Genomic DNA, 24,680 nt, shown 5'->3' on the forward strand with positions numbered 1-24,680 from the left:
TTTCGTTTTTTTTTATTATATACTGGCAGTTTGTTTTAGATTTATTTTGAATATATTTATTGAAAAGCTGCCTTTAAATGGAGTGTAAATTGATCAGGTTAACTGAATTATGAATAGAGGCCAGTACCTTTCGAGCTGAGAGTATAAATATGTTTCTTTTTACTTTTATTCTTTTTGTAACTTTTTATTTTGAATATTTATTGTGTAACTGCCTTTAAATTAAGTGTAAGTTGGTCAGGTTGGTTGAATCACGAATAGGTCAGTAGGTACAGGTCACCCCAGTTTAATCTTGGCATATTTTAAATTCCTTTTCAAATATGTCACATATTTAAATTACGCTTTATAAAAAAAAAAGTTTATTAGATATTATTATCTTTGCATAATATCATTAAGCAAAATATTCATAAATTTGATTGAGAATGACTAAGAATTAGATTAGGCTAAGGGTTCACCCCTGGTCAGGTAAGGACCTGGTGCGGTAGGTTAAGTTGGGATATATCACTGTCAAAATATGTTATAATTGGTGCTTTTTCACGTTTTAAATCACTTATAAGTATTTTATTTTTCTTGTTGGAAATGCATAGGCTACGCCTTATGGGCTATGGGAAGGTTAGTAGCAGAATACCAAAAAACAGTTGTTTGCAAAATGTATATTTAACAGATGCTCAAATCGCAGCTATTAATAAAATAAAAATATTGGTAATTTACTGTACTGTGACCCTGTTACCAAGACATGAAGCATGTATTTTTCTGACTGGTTATCTTGTGTTTTATGCATATATAATCATTTAATATTGGTACAAGCCATGCATTTTGTGTTTCTTGTGTATCTGACAATTATGGAAACTGATTCTTGGCTGGCCAAGGGCCAAACCTGACCTAGAATGCCCTAAGTAAGTTAGGTACACTGTTGGGCATCCCTTTGTTCCCTATCCCTTACTATGAAAGAATTAGTTTCACATTTGAAATATTCACCAAGGAAAGTATTTATCGTAAGAGCTCAAATTAATTAGATAATGTAAGCTTACATTGCAGTGAAGAATTTAAAACTTCATTTGCATGTGTGAGATCCAGAGGATTTTTTGATACTTGATAATAAAATGAAATGCCAGGTTTGCCTGTAGCAATTGTTTCGACTTTGATACAATGTGGTCTGGGGTTAAAACCAAACCTTCACAGAGGTGTCGTTCAAGTTTGATAAGCATATTTATTTTATGGTAGGTTGATATGAATAAATATCAGCTTCAAGCTTTACATGTTAGGTCATCATTTGAGCGCACTCACTGTCCTTCTCACGTGTCCTCAGTTTTTGTAGGTTATATTTGTCCACACAGGAATATGAACCTATCGAGACTCAGAACACATGGACGAACTAGGCCAAATCAGGTCACTTGACTCACAGACCTACTTGATAGGGTTTTGGTTTTTTTAGCCGGTCAGCGGGAGCCTAAGCTATGATTCTTATCCTAGGAAAATTCTCTAAGGGGGTTCTTTGCACCGTCCCTTCAACCCCTAGCTGCAAACCCTTTTGCTTTTACTCTACTGTCATATTCATATTTTCTTTCTTCCTTTGTACTTTCCAACCTCTCATAACAGTTGTTTCATAGTGTGACTGCAAGGTCTTCCTCCTATTACACCTTTCAAACCGTTTTACTCCCAGTCTGACTGACCTCATAGGTCGTAGCACTTGGCCTTTGGTCTAAATTTTATATTCTGTTCCATTCCCTAGGAAAATTAAATTTCTTTTCATTAATTTTTTCTATTAGTAAAAAAGCCTTTAATTTTTTCAAGTTGTATTTTTTCGAGTTGCTAATCCCTGCGTCTCTTGCAGAAACTGTGGAAGCACATCAAGCACCGCTACGACAAGCCAGCCATCGAAGACGAGGAGGAGGAAGAGTGAACGACCCACGGAACCCGTAATATAAACTAATGTATATTGTATTTTTGCAACTTTCATTCCATGTCATCAGAAACCATTGACGATTGGAGTAACCTCACGTCTTGTAAGCCTCAACAACTTGCTTCACTTTGGAAGTGTTTTATATTTCCAAGTACGCCCCAGAGAGAGGTTTTCTTAAAATCTTATTACGGTCTTTTTCTCAAGCGGTGACATTTTGTAAATATAACGTTTAGGATGTTGCACATTTTGCCAACTAGATTTGAAAAGTTAATCGGAAAAAGGAACCACTCCCGTTCTCAAGTTCGCTGTACAAAACTTGATTATTTATCTGTATAGATATGTTTTTTGGAAGAAAAAAGATTCAACTCTTTACTCCTAGTTTCCGTTATCCTTTTTCATTCATATGTATATTTGTGTTGACCTCTTTTGAAGGAGAAGCCATAGAATGGCCAAGTTGTTGCTTTGCAACTAGCTTGGACCCAGAGGGACATAGGATGATATTAATACAGTATTGTACAGAAGATAAACCCATATTCTTATGGAACAATCCAACAGTGGCCACTGACTTGAAATTCAAGCCTCGAAAGAAAATGGTCTTCATTAGAAAGTAGTAACAGAAGGTAATAGGAAATACAAAAAGAGATCAGTTATTAGAAGATAAAAATAAATGAATGAACTGATAAATAGATAATAATGAAAGTAAATTATTAAAATACAAGAATTGCTTTAGCTTGGTAATCCATTGCATCTTTGCCTGAACTTCCGAGGTTCTAATTGCACCATGTCCCCAGGGAGGCAAAATGATTGTTGTTGATCTCTGTGGGATAATTCTGAAGTATATAAAAAGGTTCACATAAAACAAAGATATTTTATCGAACATCAATAATCTTCCACCACATATTCCAGAGTGTTTGGAATGAGCTTTATTCCCATCGTCTCTTCCAGAAGCTCTTTCTTAGCAAACCAGGCGTCTATATACCTGAGACTTACTAGAATGTACCCTTGTTTCTCCATGTAATCTATCACCGCAGGAGCGCCACCTTCCACGTGGTTGATTTCGACGCACATTACCCTGACCTGCACTTTGTCCCAGGGCACTGTTTGCAATACCTGCAAGAAATGGATGAGAATTAGGGTCTGAGGTTTGCAAATGCAGCCTGACTTAAAAGCTGTGCTATACCAGGTAGCTTGGTTGTATATTAAAGCAGTGTTTGGTGTCCTGGTACCTGAATACATTGTGCATAAGATTTCCAGGAACATGGAAAACCAATTCTGTATTTTTCTTTTTCAATATAAGTACAGGTACTGTATTTCAGTAAAATAGAAATGTGGATACAGTGATCAGGTAGTTTGCTTGGTACAGTCACATCCATCTGTGACATTTTCATTCAGAATACCCACAGCTGTAGAATTTGTTTCTCTTTTCAGCTAGCTAATTTCTGCCTTCCATATGTAATTGCCAGTTTTAAAGCACTTCGTGAGCTTAGCCTAATGCCAAACCATTACTCGGATTGATTACTGTAATCTTAGTGGTCTTATTTTTTTATTTATAATTGGGATTTCATGTTCCAGATATAATGATGTACAGTGCTACTCTAAAATTCAATGTTGGGTTAGCAATGATTCCGAGACAGTAACGAACATCCACACTATGGATATTTTGAGATATGTACTGTATGTATGTTTTCAACTTTAGTCTTACCTTTAATTCGTCTCCTTCTACGTCCAGCGACAAGAAGTCGATGAAGGTGATGTTTAGGGCCAACAGCATGGTGTAGAGTGGAAAAGTCTTGATGGCAATAGTCTCGGACGTTTTGTTCGCGATGTGGCTTAGCCCCAGCGATTTGTAATCGTAGACCCTGTCGAAAGAATTTATGAAGGGTGGAGCACAAGTTTAAACATATCTACACGTATTCTGATCCACCCTGTAGAAAAGTAGTGACAACAGTGCACCTCACACTGTATACTGTAGGCTTACTTGATGTTCTTTGCAGTTTCATTTTGGCCCCTAGCACCCTTTCATTCCTTTTACTGCACCTCTATTCATAATACCTTTTTCCATTTTAAGTTTCACGCTTTTCTAACAATCGTTTCATAGCACAGCTGCGCAGTTTTCCTCCTACCGCACCTTTTAAACCTTTTTGCTCTCAATTTCCCTTCCAGCGTTGAATGACCCCATAGCCCCATCACTTGGCCTTTGCCCTAAATTTTATATTCCAACTCTGATACTGTATTCTGATCCAGGCAAAATAGGAAAGAGATTGTTTCCAGTGATGAAATGGCTAAAGGTCTGATAGAACATAAGCAAATAAATGCAACAAAATTAAGATTAGGAATGTAATGAATGGTTACTGGTTTATTCACCCGTCACCTGGCAGATTAGATGTCAAGTATTTTAGGGGAAGTTTCCGGAAGTGAAAGCCAAGTAGAAGGATGCCAAAATGGTCACTTAAGAGCAGATGATGCAATCTGGGAGAAAGAAGTCTGGAGAGACAGGAGGCACAGTATTGTCAAGGATTTGAATTTGCAGAAGTCTGTGTTTAAGTAATATATGAGTTGAGAAGTTTTAAAGTTATTTACCAGGTGAGGCATGTTTTAAACAACATGGACTGTTGCTAATTGATGTGACAGTGTTTATTATTATTTAGAAGATGAACCTTATTCATTGGAACAAGCCCACAGGGGCCATTGACTTGAAACTCAAGCTTCCAAAGAATATTATGGTGCTCATTAGGAAGTAAGAAAAGGTAAGGGGAAATACAGAAAGATCTCACTTATTAAAAAGAAAGAAATAAATTAATATATAGATAAAAATGTATTAAAATTCAAGGAGAATAGCAATAGGGTTGAATATAAGAAAGAAGGGAGATTTCAAAGTGTTGAAAGAGGGTAGAGATTTATACTGTACAGGAAAATGAGGCGGGCAAGCTACTAGGTAGGAAATTGAAATGACCCAGGAAAGGTGGATACGTTGTAAAAGGGGATCAAGTGTATAAACACTTCAAGGGGTTTATGACACTTCAAAGCTGAACTATCGTAATCGAGCCCTGTAGCCTCTGTAAGAGAGTCATGGCATGCACATAATGATTTTATAACTGCACCTTGCAGAGACACTAATTTCAAAGTGTTCTCTTATTAGTGACAAGAGATTGTTAGGAATTTTTTAGTTCGTTAAACATTATACTGGAAAATGCTTCAGAACTGAAAGGTATTTTTCTTTAAGATTTATGTTCCTCATGGTTCAAGAAGTATACAAACACTAAAAGTTTTGATTGAATGGGTCCACTTACTAAAAAATTTTTAAAAGAAAGCCAGCTGGGAGGGAATTTATTCACAGATCAAGCAATAATATTTTAAAAATGAATCTGAATAGGCTTTATACTGTGTAATTTATTCCCTTATTAGAGAAACAGTGAAGGATTTTTGCTTTCAGCACATAATAGCACTGTACTATTGAACAGCGGCACAGATATCTGACCACACACAACTTACTTGAAGTTTTCGATGGCTGATCTGTTGGTGAGCGCAGCTCCGGCATTGATGGAGTAGGCCTTCCTCCCCTTCGTGGTGAGGTTCCTAAAACCTTCCGGAAGAGGTTCTATGAGGAGCCCCGTCCACCCCAGTTCTCTTTCCAAGAAGACCGTGTTGCTGTGGGTCTCTCCGTCCAAAGCCCCCAGTTCGACGAAGGTGCCACCGCGCTGTTGATGAAAGTGGAGGACATCTTTGAGACTACTAGGTATCTTTAGTGGGCAAGAGGTTTTCGTAAATATTTTCTGGCAAGTATTCAAGTTTAGACCAATAAGTGACCATATCCTAACCTATTTGATCTATAGCCTGCCTTGGATAAGAAATGATACCCCATTTGAACAGCACAGACTTTGGTATAGACCAAGTGCCTGTTCTTACATTAGAAAATGCCCAGTACCAGATCTCTTTGCAGTTTTATAGCTACAGAATATTAGAAATCATATTTAATTCAACCCAGAATCCCCCAATAGACCAAAGAGTCATAAACCAATCAATCAATATCACCAAATTTTTTAAACGTTCCACCACACTGATGCAACCTACCATCCCTTTGAGAAGCTCCTCAGTGAGGTACATGCTCTGATTGTACTGAGAAAAGTATCTCCTCCAGTGTCTGGTAAAGTTATACGGGACGTCTCTAGGTGCAGGAGGGTGGATTAGGCCCCTGACGTAGGATACGAGCTTAGGATCGTCTTGGTATGCTATTGGGAAGGAACCGTAGGGTGCTGTGGTTCCTTCGTCAATCACATCGTCAGGGTCTTTCGTGGATTTATGGAGTGTCCTTTGCAAATCCCTCCTGAGGTGCTGTCTCTCTTTGCGTATTGGTTTGTCTTGTTCTCTTTCGTTGCGTCTTTCTGCAGAGGTGTGTCCAAACCATTTTGTACTGTAATGGAAAGAAATGCAGTTAATCCAGGAGGCAGAAAAGATGAAAAATAAAAAAAAGGACAGAAATAAACAGGAAAGACCCACCTGCTTCATTCTGATGAAAGTCTTAAGTACAAAGGTAATCATGTTTCTAAGACATAAATAGATTAATAATTGGAAATGGGATGAATAAATACATTCATACAGTATTCATCCAGTAACATAAGAAGCTAAGGCAAATGTATCACCCAGCAGAACACCACATCCCAAATTTTATATATACAGAAACTGGTCAGATTTTTTAAATTCTGAGGTGACCCAAAGTAGGTCTTAATTGGTAATTGCTAGACCAAACAGGCCTTATACCAGCATGGACTGTTGTTCCATAGACAGACCATATATACCTACATTTTAGTAATGGATAACCTCTAGTATTTTGATTGCGGTGAACGTGACTCCAAACTTACCAACCTCGTGAAAGAAGGAGAAAGCAACTCGATAATATGACTGCCATCATGAGTGCAAATTGGCGCTGTTGACTTCTGAATCGAAACATGTTTACCTAAAAAAAAAAAAAAGATTATTGAGACAATTATAGATATCTTGCGATGTCAGTTACTTTAAAATGTTTTTTATATACTTTAGAGTAATTTGGCGCAACTTATGTCCTACTTTTAACTTTTATAAGTTAGCTAGAATCGTTTGATTGAAAGCGTTTGAACCAGAGACAATCATTGAAGCATCTCTGGCCCCTATACGATTGAAGAAACCATTTTTTTTTATATATATAATAATTTTCATACATTTTATATTTGCAAAGTTATTTAAACAATCTCGATAGGCCTATATCGTTGTTCTCTAATAGATAAACAGCAAAACGTCATCATTTGAGTGATCTTCATATAGGTCTAGGCTGCACTTTATGTTTGATTATGGTGCCATTAAGCCAAGTTCCACTAATTTATAAATACTTAATGTTATCATACATCTTAAATGGACTTTTGCCTCTTTAATAATTAAAACAAAGAAAAAATTGTCTGTTTTGAAATTTCTTTTCTAGCCACACATTTCTAATCAAAGTAAACATAGGTCTAGGTTGCACTTTAAATTTGATTATAGTACCATTAAACCAAGTTCTACCAATTTTTTTTAATATTAAATATTATCATACACTGTCTTAAAATGACTTTTACCTCTTTTATAAATAAAAAAAAGACAATATTGTCTATTTTTAAGTGAATTAACTAGCCGTACATTTATAATAAGAGTAAACATAGGCCTAGGATGCACTTTATGCTTGATTATAGTACCATTAAACCAAGTTTCACTAATCTTTTTTATATTAATGTTATACACTGCTTAAACTGACTTTTATCTCTTCCGTAATTTTAAAAAAAGAGAAAATTGTCTGTTTTTAAGTGACTTTCCCTATTGTTAAGTGACTTTCCTCACAATATAACATTAATAAACCTAATTTTTAAAAGAAAATTTGTGGCATTTTACCATAGGCCTAAGTTTGCTTACCTTAATCCTCTTTGCCAAATAAATTTCAATTAATTCTCTTCAATTTTGACTGGTCTAGATTAAGCCACCCTTGTGCTGGCGCGGGCTCTTGCTCCGCAACCTTCGGCTGATCAGAAAACTTAGACAGCTATAATATTCATCTACTGTTTTCCTTAGTCTTAAAATCGTACCGGTTGACGTTGCTCAGTTATGCATTACCATTGAGGAAAAGACAAGCATATATGAAAGGTTCTCTCTCTCTCTCTCTCTCTCTCTCTCTCTCTCTCTCTCTCTCTCTCTCTCTCTCTCTCTCTCTCTCTCCATCATGTGTTTGCGTGTAGACGAATGAACGAGTTGGCTGAGACCAAAGTCTTGTACAGTAAAATAAAAAAAAAAACTCATTTTATTTAGTTTTAAACTTTAGTTTAACACAATTTTCCTTCATTTTTATATTTATTAATGATCCAACCTTCGTTTAATTGTGTACGAGTTATTTATAAGTATTATTTTTGTATATTAATTCATCAATCATGGAAACTTCTTATGAAGACTATGAAGTCCATGCTTATGGTGATTGATAATGGTGACCCGGAATTTGAAAGAATGTGATGTGTTTATTATTATTCATCTCCATTTATGGTGTCAAAAGAGGAGGTTCCACTTGACAAGAAGCGAGTGGCATTTTGGCAGGAACAAAGATATTCTTTACGTATGTGTGTGAAAGAGAGCGGATGACTTTTATCGTCATTAAAAATATTCTGTACGCGTGTGAGGATGTGTGTGTGTGTGGTACAGAAACAAAAAAAGGGTGAGAGAGAGAGAGAGAGAGGTGAGAGTAATAATTTTCATCCATTCTTTCCTACAACTCGGCGAGGAGTTACGTATATCTCTGTTAGAGGAAAGTTTGATGAAAGAACATGGCATCCATTATGCGATCGTTTTCGCGTTTTTTCTTTGTTGATCTTTGTTAGTCTTTTTTTCTTAGTGGTTCGTTATTTACTTGACTAATTTACGCGCAAGTTGTATATATAAAAAAAGTAAATTAGATAAAAGGATAAGAATAACATCACGCTTTTTCGTGTTTCAAGTAGACCGGTTACCTTCTTAAGTGAGCAGAAATATCTAGGCATACTTTTTGCTGCAGTCAGATAAGTTTTCAATACATTTATATTTAAGTAAGATGAAAAAATATATGAAAAGATTAATAAGATATGCTTTTTGTGTAGCTGAGTAGATCAGTTACTTTTTTTAGTGAGCCGAAATATTTAGAATCAAATAAACTCTTCTTTTAAATTTATCATAAGAGACTTGAGCATTTTGGCGCCCTTCTATGACTTCTGCTGTTGCGACGCCAGAATGCATTATTATTATTATTATTATTATTATTATTATTATTATTATTATTATTCAGTACCTGAAACCCATTCATATGGAACAAGCCCACGGGGGCCACTGACTCAAGCTTCCGAAGAATGTAGTATTCATTACGAAGAAGTAAGAGGAAGTAAAGGGGAATACTTACTAAAAATAAAAAAAGATAATAAATATATAAAAATGTATTAAAATGAAAGAAGAACCTGGTTGCTCTCGGCAGATAAAGGGGATTAGGGATCAGTTGTGAATTGTGAAAGATTTTATTGAAATACAACTTACGAAAAAGTGACGAACAAGAGGCCATCCTTCGATGGTCCAAATTCTCCTTGCGTTTTAATTCATTTTTATCTGTTTGTTAATTTATTAATTTACTTTTTTCTTTTTTAATAAGTGGTGTCTCTTCTTTTTTTATTTCCTTTACCTCGTCTTACTTCGTAATGAACACCTTAACATTCTTTGAAGCTTGAATTTCAAGTCAATGTCCCCTTTAGTGGGCTTGTTCCATATGAATAGGCTTCATCTTCTGAATAATAATAATAATAATAATAATAATAATAATAATAATAATAATAATAATAATAATAATAATAATAATAATAATAATAATAATAATAACTGCAACTGTTAGGAAACAGAAACCTACTGTAGTTTATGTTCCTTATATAATGTTTAAAAGGAACCGTGTTCTATAATATGCTGTATCATAAACTCTCGGAAACATTCTGTATATTGCCGCAAACTCTTGATGTTTTTGTTGTATAAATTTATAAAAGAATTATGGCTTTACAGAGAAAAAAAAACTTAAACAGACACAAACAAAGGAGGAATAACACTAAAAAAACAATGCTGATCAGTAGGGCTAGACAAGGCATACTAGAATTAAATGATAGGAATAGACTAAAAGGGAAGATACAAAATGTTTGTGCTGTGATGAAAAAAAAATGAGATTAGAAACAGATACAGTTTTGTTCAGCAGTCATATCAGGATAATAAAGAGGAATTGATAGCTGACATATTTTTATTTACAGATCTTGTGAAGGGGGAAATTGAAATAGGAAAGAATTTATAAAAGAATTGTAGCTTTACAGGGACAAAAAACTTAAACAAACACAAAGGAGAAATAAAAAGAGTAGGGGAGCCGTTTCAAAGATAAAGCCAACCTATTACTACTATTACTACAAGTGACAGAAGCGGTTGACTTGAGAAATAGTGTTCTCATCAACTTCATTGCTTATTATTAATGGCTGGAGATAGTGTTGATGATGCCGTTACAGTGTTAAATACCCAATTTACGCCCAAAAAGGACGTAGCATGCGAGAGGGGCGTGTTTTCATGGTGGGCGTGCCAGGGTCCGTCCGAAATTTTGAATCACGTGAGTATCCCCCCAGCTAAAGTGAATTCTAATCTTAAGAGACGAGGTGATTGAGAAGTGATTTTCGAGGAAGTTGAGAGAGAGAGAGAGAGAGAGAGAGAGAGAGAGAGAGAGAGAGAGAGACTTGACATTAGATAACATATTTAGAAATGGCAATGGCTCATAAAATGGCTGAGAGCCAGGCAGGGCAAGGCAAGGTAACAATCTCAGAGTAAATAAGTTACGTTTCCAGCCCCAAGGCAGTGGATTGATTGATTGATTGATTGATTATGTCTGTCAAAACTGGCGTCGCAACATCTAGGTTATTGCAAGGCTGAGGGCGGCTAGATTTCTCGTAAATGGAGACTTCACAACACCCACAAGTGTTGCATCGTCGGCATACTGAACAAAGCTGTGGTATCCTCGGGAAATTCCCCGAAGGGGGTCAGTGCCATCAGTGCATCTCACGTGGCACACTGCAGGCATCACTTGAGGTTCCTTGCAGCGTCCCTTCTGCCCGTAGCTGCAACCCCTGTCATTCTTTTTGCTGCTCCCCTTTCGGCGCTGAATGACCTCATAGGTACCAGCGCTTGGGCTTTGGCCCGAATTCTATATTCCATTCCGTTCCCTAGGAAAATTCCTTTTGTGTGTGTGGATGTAAAGAAGCTTTTAATTTTTGTGTCTTGCTTTTTCGAGTCGCTAATTTTCGTGTCTTCTTTTATTTATTTTTTGTGTAGAGCCTTTTATTTTTGTAAGTTTTATTTTTTCAAGTTGCTAATTTTTTTGTCATTTTTAAAAAGTCTATAATTTTTGTGGGTTATGCCTTTTCAAGTCACTAATTTTTGCGTCTTGCTTTGCAGAAACTGTGGAAGCACATCAAGCACCGCTATGACGAGCCAGCCATCGAAGACGAGGAAGAGGAAGAGTGAACGACCCACAGAAACCGTATTATAAACTAATGTATATTGTATTTTTGCAACTCCCATTCCATGTCATCAGAAACCATGGATGATTGCAGTAACTAACCTCACATCTCGTAAGTCTTAACAACTTGCTTTTCTTTGTAAGTGTCCTGTATTTCCAGATATGTCCCAATGAGAGGTTTTCCTAGAATCTTCTTACAGTCTTTTTCTCAAGCGGTGACATTTTGTAAATGTAACGTTTAGGATGTTGCACATTTTGCCAACTAGATTCAAAAGTTAATACGAAAAAGGAACCACTCCCATTCTTAAGTTCATTGTACAAAACTGGATTATTTATCTGTATAGATATGTTTTTTGGAAGGAAAAAAAAGATTCAACTCTTGCTTCTAGTTTCGATTATTCTTTTTTCATTTATATGTACATTTGTGTTCACCTCTTTTTAAGGAAAAGCCATAGGATGGACAAATTAATGCTTTGGGACTAGCTTGGACCCAGAGGGACATAGGATATTATTATTACAGTATTATTATACAGAATATAAACCCATATGGAACAAGCCTATAGTGGCCATTGACTTGAAATTCAAGTTTCCAAAGATTATGGTGTTCATTTGAAAGAAATTACGGACTTATGTAGGTAATATACAAAGAAGCTACTCCACAGTTCAACAGTGTGAGGAATAAAAGGCCTCTGGAGCTGAGAAGTTTGACAGATTGGCTGCGTATTAGCAGATGTGTGAAAGGTTACCTAACTGAACAAAATGATAGTTGTTGATCTCTGTGGGATAAGTTTGGTGTATAAGAAAAGGCTCACACTAAATAATAAATAAAATAATTTATTGAACATCAGTAATCATGCACCACATTGTATTCCAAATTGTTCGGAACGAGTTTTATTCCCATCGTCTCTTCCAGAAGTTCTTTTTTAGCAAACCAGGCGTCTATGTACCTAAGACTTAATAGAATATATCCTTGTTTCACCATGTAACTTATCACTGCTGGAGCCCCACCTTCAACTTGGTTGATTTCGACGCACATTACCCTGACCTGCACCTTGTCCCAAGGCACTGTTTGTAATACCTGCGAGAAGTGGATGAGAATTAGGGTCTGAGGTTTGCAAATGCAGCCTTACTGAAATGCTATGCTATAACAGGCAACTTGGTTGTATATTAAAGCAGTGTTTTGTCCTGATACCGGAATACATTGTGCATAAAAATTCCAGGTGCATGTAAAACCAATTCTGTATTTCAGTAGAATGGAAATGGGGCTACAGTGATTGGATAGTTTGCTTGATACAGTCACGTCCATTTGTGACAGTTTTATCCAGAATACCCTCTGTAGAATTCACTTCTCTTTCCAGCTAGAAAATGTCTGTCTTCCATATGTGACTTGCCAGTTTTATAGCATGTCATGAGTTCAGCTGAATGCCGAACCATTACTTGAAATGATGAGTCTTAGTGGTCTTAATTTTTTTTTTTAATAATTGGGGATTTCATGTTTCAGATACTGTATACAGACACCTGTGAGCATTCAGGTTACGAACATTCAGAGATATGGACAAAGGGGATCGTAGATTAAATATGTGTTCGGTAAGAAATAACTGTATTATCAACACAACTTATTTAGGTTTTATGTATCATTTATATTAATAAAGTACTGTACTCTATAAAATTCAGTACTGTATGTGAAGTGTACAGTAAAGTATTGTGTTTTTGGATGAAAAAGCATCCATCCAGTACTGTATTGAATTTATATTCTACTGTACTTGAATAGGCAAGAAGACCAACTTATAAACAATTCAAGATATGAACAGCCGTTCAGAATGTAACTCGTTTGTACTGTACTGTACAGTGCTACTATAAAATTCAGTGTAGAGTTAGCAATAATTCTGCGAAAGTAACGAACATTCTTATTACGGAGATTTTGAGATACGTTCGTATGTTTTCAACGTTAGCCTTACCTTTAGTTCTTCTCCTTCTACATTTAATGACAAGAAGTCGATGACGGTGATGTTTACAGCCAGAAGCATGGTGTAGAGGGGAAACATCTCGACGGCAGTCGTCTCTATTGTATAGTTTTTGATGTGGCGTAGCCCCACTGACGTGTAATCATAGGCCCTGTTAAGAGAATTCCTGAAGTTTAAACATACTTACAGTACACATAGTGCAACTGTGAGGCTTTCCTCCTGTTACACATTTTAAATCTTTACTCTCAATTCCCTTCCAGCTTTGAATGACCCCACAGGCCCCAGCACTTGGCCATTGACCTAAATTTTATATCCCAATTCCAATATTCTGATGCAGGAAAAATAGGAATGAAACTGTTTTCGAAAATGAAATGGTTGAAGATGCGATAGAACTTGGGCAAATAAATGTAAGAAAATTGAGATTAAGTTGATCTTAGGAATACAATACATGTTTTTTTGGTTTATTTATCTACCATCAGTCAGTTTAGAAGGAGACTTCAAGAATTTAAGGGAAAGTTTTCAGCATAAGTCCCACCAAGCAGAGGTATGACAAAATGGTCTCTCGGGAACAGATGATACAACTTTGCCAAAAGAAATCAGAAGGGGAGAAGCAGTATTGGAGGTCTTATCATTTCAAAGATTTAAATTTGCTGAAGTTGGTTTTTAAATAATATATGAGTTGAGAAGTTTTAAGCTTATTTACCAGGTGGGGCATGTTTTACACAGCCTGGACTGATGCTAATGAATTTGACAGTATTTATTATTATTCAGAAGATGAACCCTATTCATATGGAACCAGCCCACAGGGCCATTGACTCAAAATTCAAGCTTCCAAAGAATATTAAGGTGTTCATTTGGAGTTAAGAGAGAAGGTAAAGGGAAATACAGAAAGAAATCTCACTTATTATACAGAAAAAATAAAGTAATACTGTAAATATATAAAAATGTATTTAATTAAATGAAAGAGAAAAGCAGTAAGGTCGTAAAGCATAGAATGAAGAGCTAGTGAAACTATGAAAAGAGGAAGACTGACATTGGAAGAAAAGAAGTCTGACGTATAATACAGTATTGGGGAATTTTTATAAGACATGTTGTTGGAAGGAAGAGGTACAAAGAGTGATTGAATAGAAGGAAGAAGGGAGACTTCATATTGTTGGCAGAGGGCTGGCAGGAAATAGGGTAGAGATTTATATTGTACAGGAAAACGAGGCAGGTAAGCCATAAGATAGGAAATGAAAATGCCCCACAAAAAATGGATGTTATAAAAGAGGACAGAGTATAGCAACACTTTAGTGAGTTTATGACACTTTAAAGATGAACTATCTTAATCTAGCCCTGTAGCCTATGTAAGAGTCATGGCAAATAATGCGGAGATTCATTTTAAAATCACAGTTGGCGACAATGTTTTCGTTAGGTATTTTTGAGTTCATTAAACATTAAACATTATTCAGGAAAATGCTTCAGACTTAAAACATTTTTCATAAGATTTGTTCCTTGTGGTACAAGAAGTATTATAAAAATTAGGTTTTGATTGAATGAGTCCACCCACTATAATTTTGTAAAAGGAAAACCAACTAGGAGAGAATTTCTTCACGGATTGAGCTATAATATTTTAAAATTGCTTCTGAATATGCTTTATACCATGTAATTCATTCTCATAAGATGCTTGTAGGGTAAACTTAGAAAAAACAATGGAGGACTAATACCGGTACAGATGTCTGATGGCTGATTTGTTGGTGAGCGCAGCTCCGGCATTGATGGAGTAAGCCTTCCTCCCCTTCGTGGTGAGGCTCCTGAAACTTTCCGGAAGAGGTTCTATGAGGAGCCCCGTCCACCCCAGTTCTCTTTCCAAGAAGACCGTGTTGCTGTGTGTCTCTCCGTCCAAAGCCCCCAGTTCGACAAAGATGCCGCCGCGCTGTCGAAGAAAGTGGAGGACATCTTTGAGATTTGGTTGTCTGCATTTAGTGGACAAGAGGTTTTCCTGAACACTTTCTGGCGAGTATTCACGTTTAGACCAATAAGTGACCATATCCTAACCTTTGTAATCTTTAGCTTGTCTTCTACAAGAAAGATACCCCATTTGAACAGCACAGACCTTGGTTAGAAAATGTCCATTACCAGAATTCTTTGCAGTTTTATCTATAGAATAGAAATCACGTTTAATTCAACCCAAAATCCCCCCCATCAGGGCCAGATCAATAGACCAATCAGTCAAACTGATCAATCAATATCACCAAATTTTTTAAACATTCCACCCACACTGATGAGACCTACCACCCCTTTGAGAAGCTCCTCAGTGAGGTAAATGCTCCGATTGTACTGAGAAAAGTATCTCCTCCAGTGTCTGGTAAAGTTATACGGGACGTATGTTGGGGCAGGCGGATGGATTAGGCCCCGGACGTATGATAAGAGCCTTGGGTCGTCTTGGTACGCGACTGGGAAGGAACCGTTGGAGGCGGTAGTTCCTTCTTCAGTCACACCTTCAGGATCTCTTGTGGAATTATGGAGCGCCCTTTGCAAATCCCTCTTGCTGTTCTGTCTATCGTTGCTTATCGGTTTGTCGTGTTCTCTTTCGTTGCGTCTTTCTGCGAGAGATTTGTCCAGGCCGTTTTGCACTGCAATGGAAAGAAATCCGTTAATCCAGGGAGACAGAAAAGGGGAAAACAAAACAAAAGGACAGCTATGAGCAGGAAAGACCCATCTGCTTCATTCTGATAGAATTCAGAAGTGCAAAGTAAATCATGTTTCTAAGATGTAAATAGATTAATAATTGCAAATGGAATGAATAAATACATTCACACAGTATGCATCCAGTAATGTAAGAAGCTAAGGCAAATGTAACACCCAGTAGAACACCACATCCCAAATTTTACTTACAGAAATTGGTCAGATTTTTGAAATTCTGAGGTGACCCAAAGTAGGTCTAATTTGTAATTGCTAGACCAGACAGGCATTATACCAGCACAGACTGTTGCTCCATAGACAGACCATATATACCTACATTATAGTAATGGATAACTTCCAATATTTTGAGTGTGGTGAAAGTGACTCCAAACTTACCAACCTCGTGAAAGAAGGAGAAAGCAACTCGAGAATATAACTGCCATCACGAATGCAATTTGGCGCTGTTGACTTCTGGATCGAGACATGTTTACCTAAAAAAAAATAATAAATAAAAAAGAATATGGAGATCATTATAGATATCTTGCGATGTCAGTTACTTTAAAATGCTTTTTTATATACTTGAAAGTAATTTGACGCAGCTTATGCTCTACTTATAACTTTTATAAGTTAGTTAGAATCGTTTCATTGAAAGCACTTGAAGCAAACAATCATTGAAGGATCTCTGCTCTTTACGTTTGAGGAAACAAATTTAATATAATTTTTCGAACATTTTATATTATTTGCTTAATTATTCCAATAATCTCGATAGGCCTATGTCTTAGTTCTCTAATAAAAAACTGTTAAACATTATTTGACTTTGTTCATAATTTAAAAAATTACAAAATTATCTGTTTTTAAATTACTTTTCTTACCATATAATTTTATTAAAACCTAATTTAAAAAATTTTTGAGGCGTTTAACTACATTGGCCTAATTTTGCTTACCTTATTTTGCCAAATAAACATCGATTAATTTTCTTCAATTTTGATGATTTAGATTAAGCCAGCCTTGTGCTGGCACGGGCTCTTGCTCCTCAGTCCCAGACTGATATACGAGACTTCCGCTATGATCAGAAAACTTAAAACAGGTAATATCCATTTTCCTCAAAGTCATTATGGCTTCGCGTGACGTGGCCCGGTTATGTACTGTAAACTCTCTCTCTCTCTCTCTCTCTCTCTCTCTCTCTCTCTCTCTCTCTCTCTCTCTCTCTCTCTCTCTCTCTCTCTCTCTCTCTGCGTGCGGGGATATGAACGAGTTTGCCTAGACCTAAGTCTTGTACGGTAAAATAAAAACAATTTGTCATCTTTATTTATTTTTGAAGTGTAATTTCGCGCCATGTTCCTTCATTTTTATTCTTATTGATATTCTAGGCCTCATTTTAAGTATATAGAAGATAATATAGGTAGATTTTTTATATTGGTTTATCAATTATATAAAATATATTTATTCCTGCAATGAAGTCCTCCGCGCTTTTATAGTGATGATAATGAACTGGAATTTGAAAGAATATTTTAGAATGTTGTGTCTTTATTATTATTATTATTATTATTATTATTATTATTATTATTATTATTATTATTATTATTATTATTATTATTCTTTAATAAACTGAAAGACCAGATAATCTCCATTTATGGTGTCAAATGAGGAGGACTAATGGATAAGAAATGATTGACATTTTGAAGATAGGAGTAAAGATACATTCTTTGTATAACATGTGTGTGTGTGTGTATCTGTTAGAAGATAAGGTTGATGAAAGTGGCTAAAGCATCCACATGTTGTATCTCAGACAGTTTGATGAAAGAACATGGCATCCATCATGCAATCATTCTTTGTCTCCGCGCAAATGTGTATATGTAAAGAAAAGTAAATTAGGTAAAAGTGTGGTTAAAGAGACCGTTGCTTTCTCCGAGGGCCGAAATATTTAGGCCTACTTTTTGCTGTAGTCAAGTGAACTTTAAGCACGCGTATTTATTTATAATTAAAATGGAAAAGTATATAAAAAGATTAATTTTAAGTGCGCCGAATTATTCATTCATTAATTTAGAGTCGAATGAACTCTTCTTTAAATTTCTCCTAGGAGATTTGAGCCTTAGGACTCTCCTCGATGACATTTGGTTTTGTGACGCCAAAATACAGAACTTAATCAATTATTTTTAGTCTTAATAATAGGAATCCATGGTACGTTGGTTCTATCTTCAGTCTAAAGACTTATGAAAAGAAAATTGTGCAAAATAAAAAAAAAAAATACGAAATTGAATAGAACTTTTAATGTCATCTTGAAAGAATTATATGGAATAAGTTCACGGTCCTTGATATTAGCCTAAAATAAACTGGAACTTTTAACGTTATTTTGAAACTCAGTCTTTAATATTAGTCTACTGTCCATTAGGAACCACCGGGAATCTTTATGTGGCCAGGAACTGTGATTAAGTCTTGGAGGATATAAAAAAAAATGAATTAGGAAAAATGTCTAAAATTAAATATGCCTTTTTTAAAGCATTTATTTTGTATTAGGTACTGTACAATCAATATGATAAAATAATGATTATGATGATGATGGATGTGATAATGATATATAATATTTAACAATGCGATTACATAAGATTATGAATGATTTTGACGGATCCCATTAGACTTGCCTAGGCCTAACTTCAGAAAGCGTATTCAGACTTTGGAGCAAGGCTTATTAGACCTATGACTTGGGCCTAGCTTTAGAGGGCTTAATCAGACTTTGGAGCAACGCCTACCTATGACATAGGCTTTGGTTCAGAAGGCTCCAGACTTTGGAGCAAAGCCTGTTAGACCTATGATGATACAGGCCTATCTACAAAAAGGCTTATCCAGACTTTGGAGTAAAGCTTGTGAGGCCTGCGACCCAGGCCTAACTTCGAAGGCTCCGGACTTTGGAGCAAAGCCTGTTAGACGTCGGTTAGACCTACGACCTATGCCTAACTTCAGAAGTCTTATTATACAGACTTTTGAGCAAAGCCTTCTGGTGCTTCCTGGCCGCGTTCGTCAACGGCATTTCCGGAAGCGTCATCATGACGCAGTCCTGCTCCGATTTGTTGGAGGCGAAGTAGACGTTGACCATCCCCGAATACACCTCCATCTCCCGCGTCCCGCAGGAGTCGAAATACTCCTCCTGAAGGGCGCGGAGCTCCTTCACCTCGTCGGCCATCTTGTCTAGACCGAACTCCAGAACCGCCCTTCGGTGCTTGGCCAGGAAGTGGTCGTAGAGCAAAACGTCCGCGCTGTTGAGCTCCCGAAGGGCGCTGAGGAGTTCGGGTTCCAAGGGCGGCTTCAGCGCCTCCCTCCGGGCGTTCATGGTGAAGGAGACCACGTCGTTGAGCGTCCAGCAGAGGAGGTGTCTCAGGAGGACCAGGGACTCGTCCATGAACTCCGAAATCATGACCAGGTCGAAGAGTTTGTCCAGGCGATCCATCGCTGACCTCAGCTGGGTCACGGACATGTTGTCCGGGTAGCCTAGGTCGAAGAGCACCTGGTTCCTGCCGTATATGCCCAGTCTTCTTGGAAGGGCGGCCAGTTTCTGCAGAAGGAAGGGGTGGGGGAATTTCGTTAATTTTTTAGATGAAAAATTGGTGTTTTATAATTTTGGGAGAACTAAAATGACTTTATAGAAATCAAAGAAAAAAAATTTTTAGACAAAGATTGGACTTTAAATTGATGGTTATTTGTTCAAGTCTTAAAAATTAATGCAGAATCTTAAAAAGAATATTTATTAACATTTTAAACTCTTTAAACCAACATTTCAAATCTACACTAGACATAAATTTGATGAGTCTTTGTTCTACCTATTATAACATTAATGCAGAATCGTAAAAAATGTATTTATTAAAATTTTAAAAGTTTAAAATGAACATTTTAAGTCTAAATAAAAAAAAAAATGAAAATTTTTTCTAATTTACGTATAAATTTTTTAGACTTAAAATTGATGATTCGTTGTTCTACATCAATATATTTTTATGCAGATTCTAAAAAAATATATTGATTTTGTTACCAGCCGTAATTGTTTGAATTCGATGCAACGAGATTATAACTAGGCCTACTGTCACCGAGACTAAACCAGAATCATAATATATATATATATAATATATATATATATATATATATATATATATATATATATATAATATAATATAGTATATATATACACACATATATATAGTATATATACATTGATTTTAATGAAAAGAATAATTGAATGAACTCAATTAGGAAAACCAAAGGCCTATACTAACCTCGATAGGCATATCCCTAAACTGCGTCAGATTGAGTCCGTAGGCCTCCCCCAACTTGAAGAAAATGAAGAGGCTCTCGTACTGCCTTGCGGGATCCCTGATGATGGTCACCCACCGTGAGTCTTCGTGGAGGACTTTGGAATGCTCCGGAACGTTGAGTCTGGAGTGGGTGACGAAGAGGTCCACTTTGCCTCCGGGAGGTAAGAGGTGGTTTGGGATCATCTTGGCCTGAAATAGGAGGTTTCGAGGATTTTCAAGGATTTTGTAACCATTTTTGAATTAGGCCTAGCTAGGCCTGTACATCTTGGAATGGAAAGATTATGGTTATTAATAACCTTAATAGGCCTATACCACTTACAATAGGAAGATTATTATATTTAAAATAAGCTTAGTTAGGCTGATACCTCTTGTGAATAGAAAGATTATGATTTTTGATGAGCCTATTAAGGCATATATATATATATATATATATATATATATATATATATATATATATATATATATATATATATATATATATAAATATATATATATATATACATATATACATATATCTTGCAAATGGAAATCTTGGTTTTTAATAAGTTTAGCTAGGCCTATACCTCTTGCAAATAGAAAGATTGATGTTTAAATAAGCTTAGTTAGGCCTATATAAACAAAAAAACCTCACCTCAAACAACTCAGGTATTCCGAAAATATTCCCGCTCTCCGGAAGGGCAAAGGTCAGGTTGTTCTTGAGACCATATCTCAAGAAAACATTCTGAAATAAATATATATATTTTTTTAATTGGGAGAGCCATCATTTTTCTCAATTAAATTTCCAAGTATGGTTAAGTTATTCATATGAATATACTTATAATCAATAAAGTAATCTCCCTTACTTGGACGGTAGAAGACCCACACTTATGAGTCTTCAAATACATGACGTGTTGGTGAGGGAGACACTGGCTGACATTTTTCTCTTCCTTAAATATCTCGTTTGATTGGAAGATATTGAACCTGGAAGTTTGAATATTTGTGAGAAGATACCTCTGATATATGGGATAGGATAGAGCCAGTGGCCTGGCTTGGGTATATTTGAATAAAAGTATATTTGAAGTGAGGAAAAAAGTATGTAAGTGAGGAACAGAATGCGTGCGAGATAGTTGGTAAATGGCGCCATATTTTGTAAGTGTTTGGTGTCAACTTCATGTGATCAAGTTTTCTGTGTCTAATAAGTGGCTTATGTTGCTGATAACACTTGAAGTAAGTTGCGAAGACTACAGGATGTATTTCTATTGAATAATGGACAGATGAAGTAAATGTATAAGTATTTATATAAAAATTCAGCTGAATTTAGCACCTTCTAAGTGGGGTCACCCAAGAAGTAAATGATCTCTTTTTGATACATGATTTTGTAATATTAAACTAATAATAATAATAATAATAATAATAATAATAATAATAATAATAATAACAGAAGCAGAAAGGCTTACATACTACTGTTTAGTAACACTGCTTCTACTACTAATCATCTTAATAATAACAGCCCCTTTGGGGGATAGTGCCGTCATTGCACCTCATGCGGCTCACTGTAGGCATTACTTAAAGGTCTTTGCAGCGTCCCTTCGGCCCCTAGCTGCAACCCCTTTCATTCCTTTTACTGTACCTCCATTCATATTGTCTATCTTCCACCTTGTTATCCACGCTCTCCTAACACTTGTTCCATAGAGCAACTGCTTTGGAATTTTCCTCCTGTTACACCTTTCAAACCTTTTACCGTCAATTTCAATTTCAGCGCCGAATGACCCTCATAGATCCCAGTGCTTGGCCTTGGGACTAAATTCTATATTCCATTCCATTAGAATAACAGAGGCAAACAGAAGGAAAATTAAAGAAAAAATGAGAAAGAAAATATCTTCTGAGAACGTGACAGATAGGCCTACGCGCAAACGACCAACCTGATGTTATTGACTGGGTGCAACTCCAGCACTCCAGGCGAATTGTAGAACAAGATGCACAAAGGTGAGATGATCACTAGGCACAAGGCCAGGATCCTCAGGTGACGTAGGGCGCACATGACCTAAAAATAAAAAGCAAAGCTTAGGCCTATAGACTCAGGCAGTGGTTCTTGAGCATGGGTGCGAAGCCGGTTCCTAAGGGGTGTGAGGATGCCTATGAATAATTAAAGCAGAGTGTATTTTTATATAAGCATGCTATCTTTCTATGTAATAAATAATAATAATAATAATAATAATAATAATAATAATAGTGAAATTTTAAAAATGTGGTATTGTTATGAATACACATCATACCAACTTTGTGTTTTAGGTTTTTTTTTTATTTCAGCAATTCAGGGGGTGCGAGAATTGACTGCTGATTTGAAAGGGATTCATTCATTCAAAAAGGTTAAGAACCACTGCTATAGAAGGTCAACGCGTTTGTAGAAAACATCGATGATAAAGTTTGATAAATAGATAGGCCTATAAGGGCTATGTAAAATAAGAAAACATATGATTTATATCCCACATTAAGTTTGGTTAATAGATATCTTTGTGTTTATAGGTCTACACGTGCTAAATAATATCCCAAAAAGTATTATTTATTTTCTTCTCAAAGATTTGCAGATATTTTTGTAATTTTTTCCTATATAATTTTTTTATTCAATAATCTAACTCAGAAAAAATAACTAGTATAATTTTTCTATATCATTTTTATAATAACGGACACCATTCAAACAATATGTATAAACCTAATTTTATTTGTTATATATATACAAAATTAAAGCAATATTATAGGCCTATTTTTATTTAAATAAATTTCTCCAATTTATCAGGTCCAGTTAATTTTAAAATAATTTTTAAAATAAATTTAATTCAAAATATTAAAAGTAGTCATGTTTTTTACTTATATAAAAAAAAAATTTGAATACTACAACAGCCACGTAACACCCAGTGAGACACCCTATCTCACACACATTTGTGTGTCATAAAAATCATTAAAGATATTAATATATTTTAATATTCTACATGTAAATTCATACATTTCAATATTTATTAAATATATTACGTATTTAAATATACTTGAAAGGTGTATGACTATTTATTAAATACGCATTTCTTATCTATATATATTTATAACAATAAAAAAAGTGTTTGAAAGTAACTATGATTCACTTACAGTATTTTTCTTTAATGAGGCAACTTCGTCATCACGTGACCTCCGTATTACAACTCTTCCTGATGCCTCATTACGTTGTATTAATAGATTCACGATTTTTTTTTCATATCCTCTAGAATGAGGAATCACTTAACCACTTAAATCACTTAAATAAGTCACTTTATGCCTTACTTTCATCTACATTACTTTGGATTTTTGAAATTTTCTTTTCCTTCGAAGAGACGAGTCACTTTTCAAAAAGAAGAAGAAGAAGTTATATCACAGATTCACTACTTTTTATTTTTTGTCCTTCCTCACTTTTGAGGAATCATATTACTTAAATTACTTAAATGAGTCACTTATATATGAGTTTCATTCATATCACTTATAGATTTTTGCTCATTTTATTTCCTCGAAGACACAAATCACTTTTCAAAGAATAAGATTATCTTGGGAACTGTATCAATTATGTATGTGGTACTTGACCTGTGAACCCCAGTGCTATAAGATGTTTCACTCTTATCCGGGGAACAGCATCACTTACAAGCGATACAAGGCCTTTTAAGGCCAATGTTAATATTGCGTATCCCTTCTCAGACCATTTTTCCGTCTTTTGACGGCTAGAAAAACTGTCAAAAAGACAAAATAACGAAAAACTGTCAAAAAATTGATCCAAGTTCTACCGCCATCGCCTCTGTCAGACGTCTGCGGTCAGTTCAGCTTCAGCGCCAGCAGGACTCCGACTAACGGTTAACGGGTAACGTTTACCCCTAAGTCCTCATCCCTCACCCCTCACCCCTCATCCTTCCTCGCACCACGTCCTAGACACCACTTCCTCATCATCCATACCCCTCCCTCCCCCTCCCCCCACTCAAGCCAGAGTGGTGTCAGCGAACTCCTTCAGGTTGCAGTCTTCGTGAATGCTCACCGGGAAGGGGTTGCCCCCTTGGATTGGGGGTACCATTGGGCCTGCATTTAATCTCTCTCTCTCTCTCTCTCTCTCTCTCTCTCTCTCTCTCTCTCTCTCTCTCTCTCTCTCTCTCATACATGAACCGCTTGATTGTAGGGTGAACCCTTCGAGCAGAAAACTGATAATCTCCAGATTTTTCTCATCTTTCTCTCAAGTACTGAAACTTTCACCGACTCTTTCATTACTTTCTGAAGTCTCTTTTAACTATCTCCAATCAACATTCTGACACTTGCAAACG

The 24,680-nt window shown here is 35.9% G+C and overlaps 4 protein-coding genes across 5 annotated transcripts in view; 1 reads left to right on the forward strand and 3 right to left on the reverse strand.

Moving 5' to 3' along the window:
- Positions 1 to 2,411: 2,411 nt before the first annotated feature.
- Positions 2,412 to 6,554, reverse strand: LOC136826083 (uncharacterized). Its single transcript, XM_067083044.1, has 4 exons — positions 5,972 to 6,554; positions 5,393 to 5,598; positions 3,603 to 3,759; positions 2,412 to 3,010 (listed from the first exon to the last, which is right to left on the reverse strand). The coding sequence occupies exons 1-4, from the start codon at positions 6,437 to 6,439 to the stop codon at positions 2,780 to 2,782; spliced, it is 1,062 nt and encodes a 353-aa protein (XP_066939145.1). The 5' UTR covers positions 6,440 to 6,554; the 3' UTR covers positions 2,412 to 2,779.
- A 3,775-nt stretch (positions 6,555 to 10,329) lies between these two features.
- LOC136826084 (gastrula zinc finger protein XlCGF57.1-like) overlaps positions 10,330 to 24,680 on the forward strand; it is a 28,590-nt gene continuing 14,239 nt past the window's right edge. The window contains exons 1-2 of one of the 2 annotated variants that reach the window (XM_067083048.1): positions 10,330 to 10,541; positions 11,381 to 11,556. The gene's annotated coding sequence lies outside the window, so the exon portion shown is untranslated. Of the gene's footprint in view, positions 10,542 to 10,564; positions 10,588 to 11,380; positions 11,557 to 24,680 lie in introns of those variants that run through there. The other variant, XM_067083049.1, reaches the window with a different exon arrangement.
- Positions 12,106 to 17,069, reverse strand: LOC136826094 (uncharacterized). The gene is made up of 5 exons (XM_067083066.1): positions 16,473 to 17,069; positions 15,683 to 16,023; positions 15,115 to 15,323; positions 13,403 to 13,559; positions 12,106 to 12,522 (listed from the first exon to the last, which is right to left on the reverse strand). Exons 1-5 carry the CDS (start codon positions 16,555 to 16,557, stop codon positions 12,289 to 12,291), a joined length of 1,026 nt encoding a protein of 341 aa, XP_066939167.1. The 5' UTR covers positions 16,558 to 17,069; the 3' UTR covers positions 12,106 to 12,288.
- On the reverse strand, positions 18,559 to 24,479 carry LOC136826091 (galactosylceramide sulfotransferase-like). The gene is made up of 6 exons (XM_067083060.1): positions 23,494 to 24,479; positions 22,275 to 22,396; positions 21,216 to 21,333; positions 21,005 to 21,094; positions 20,335 to 20,562; positions 18,559 to 19,622 (listed from the first exon to the last, which is right to left on the reverse strand). The coding sequence occupies exons 2-6, from the start codon at positions 22,391 to 22,393 to the stop codon at positions 19,011 to 19,013; spliced, it is 1,167 nt and encodes a 388-aa protein (XP_066939161.1). The 5' UTR covers positions 22,394 to 22,396; positions 23,494 to 24,479; the 3' UTR covers positions 18,559 to 19,010.

Source organism: Macrobrachium rosenbergii, chromosome 40 (genome assembly GCF_040412425.1).
Source record: "Macrobrachium rosenbergii isolate ZJJX-2024 chromosome 40, ASM4041242v1, whole genome shotgun sequence".
Classification (NCBI taxonomy): domain Eukaryota; kingdom Metazoa; phylum Arthropoda; class Malacostraca; order Decapoda; family Palaemonidae; genus Macrobrachium; species Macrobrachium rosenbergii.

Coding starts and splice junctions, on each gene's coding strand:
- LOC136826083 (XM_067083044.1), bottom strand. CDS start 6,439: ATGATTACCTTTGTACTTAAGACTTTCATCAGAATGAAGCAGGTGGGT. Junction 5,599..5,971: donor AGGAGCTTCTCAAAGGGATG/GTAGGTTGCATC, acceptor TTTCATCAACAG/CGCGGTGGCACCTTCGTCGA. Junction 3,760..5,392: donor TCAGCCATCGAAAACTTCAA/GTAAGTTGTGTG, acceptor TTCTTTCGACAG/GGTCTACGATTACAAATCGC.
- LOC136826094 (XM_067083066.1), bottom strand. CDS start 16,557: ATGTCTCGATCCAGAAGTCAACAGCGCCAAATTGCATTCGTGATGGCA. Junction 16,024..16,472: donor CTTTCTCCTTCTTTCACGAG/GTTGGTAAGTTT, acceptor TTTCCATTGCAG/TGCAAAACGGCCTGGACAAA. Junction 13,560..15,114: donor GCCATCAGACATCTGTACCG/GTATTAGTCCTC, acceptor TTCTCTTAACAG/GGCCTATGATTACACGTCAG.
- LOC136826091 (XM_067083060.1), bottom strand. CDS start 22,393: ATGTGCGCCCTACGTCACCTGAGGATCCTGGCCTTGTGCCTAGTGATC. Junction 21,334..22,274: donor CACCCAGTCAATAACATCAG/GTTGGTCGTTTG, acceptor TCAAACTTCCAG/GTTCAATATCTTCCAATCAA. Junction 19,623..20,334: donor TTAGGGATATGCCTATCGAG/GTTAGTATAGGC, acceptor TTCCTTCTGCAG/AAACTGGCCGCCCTTCCAAG.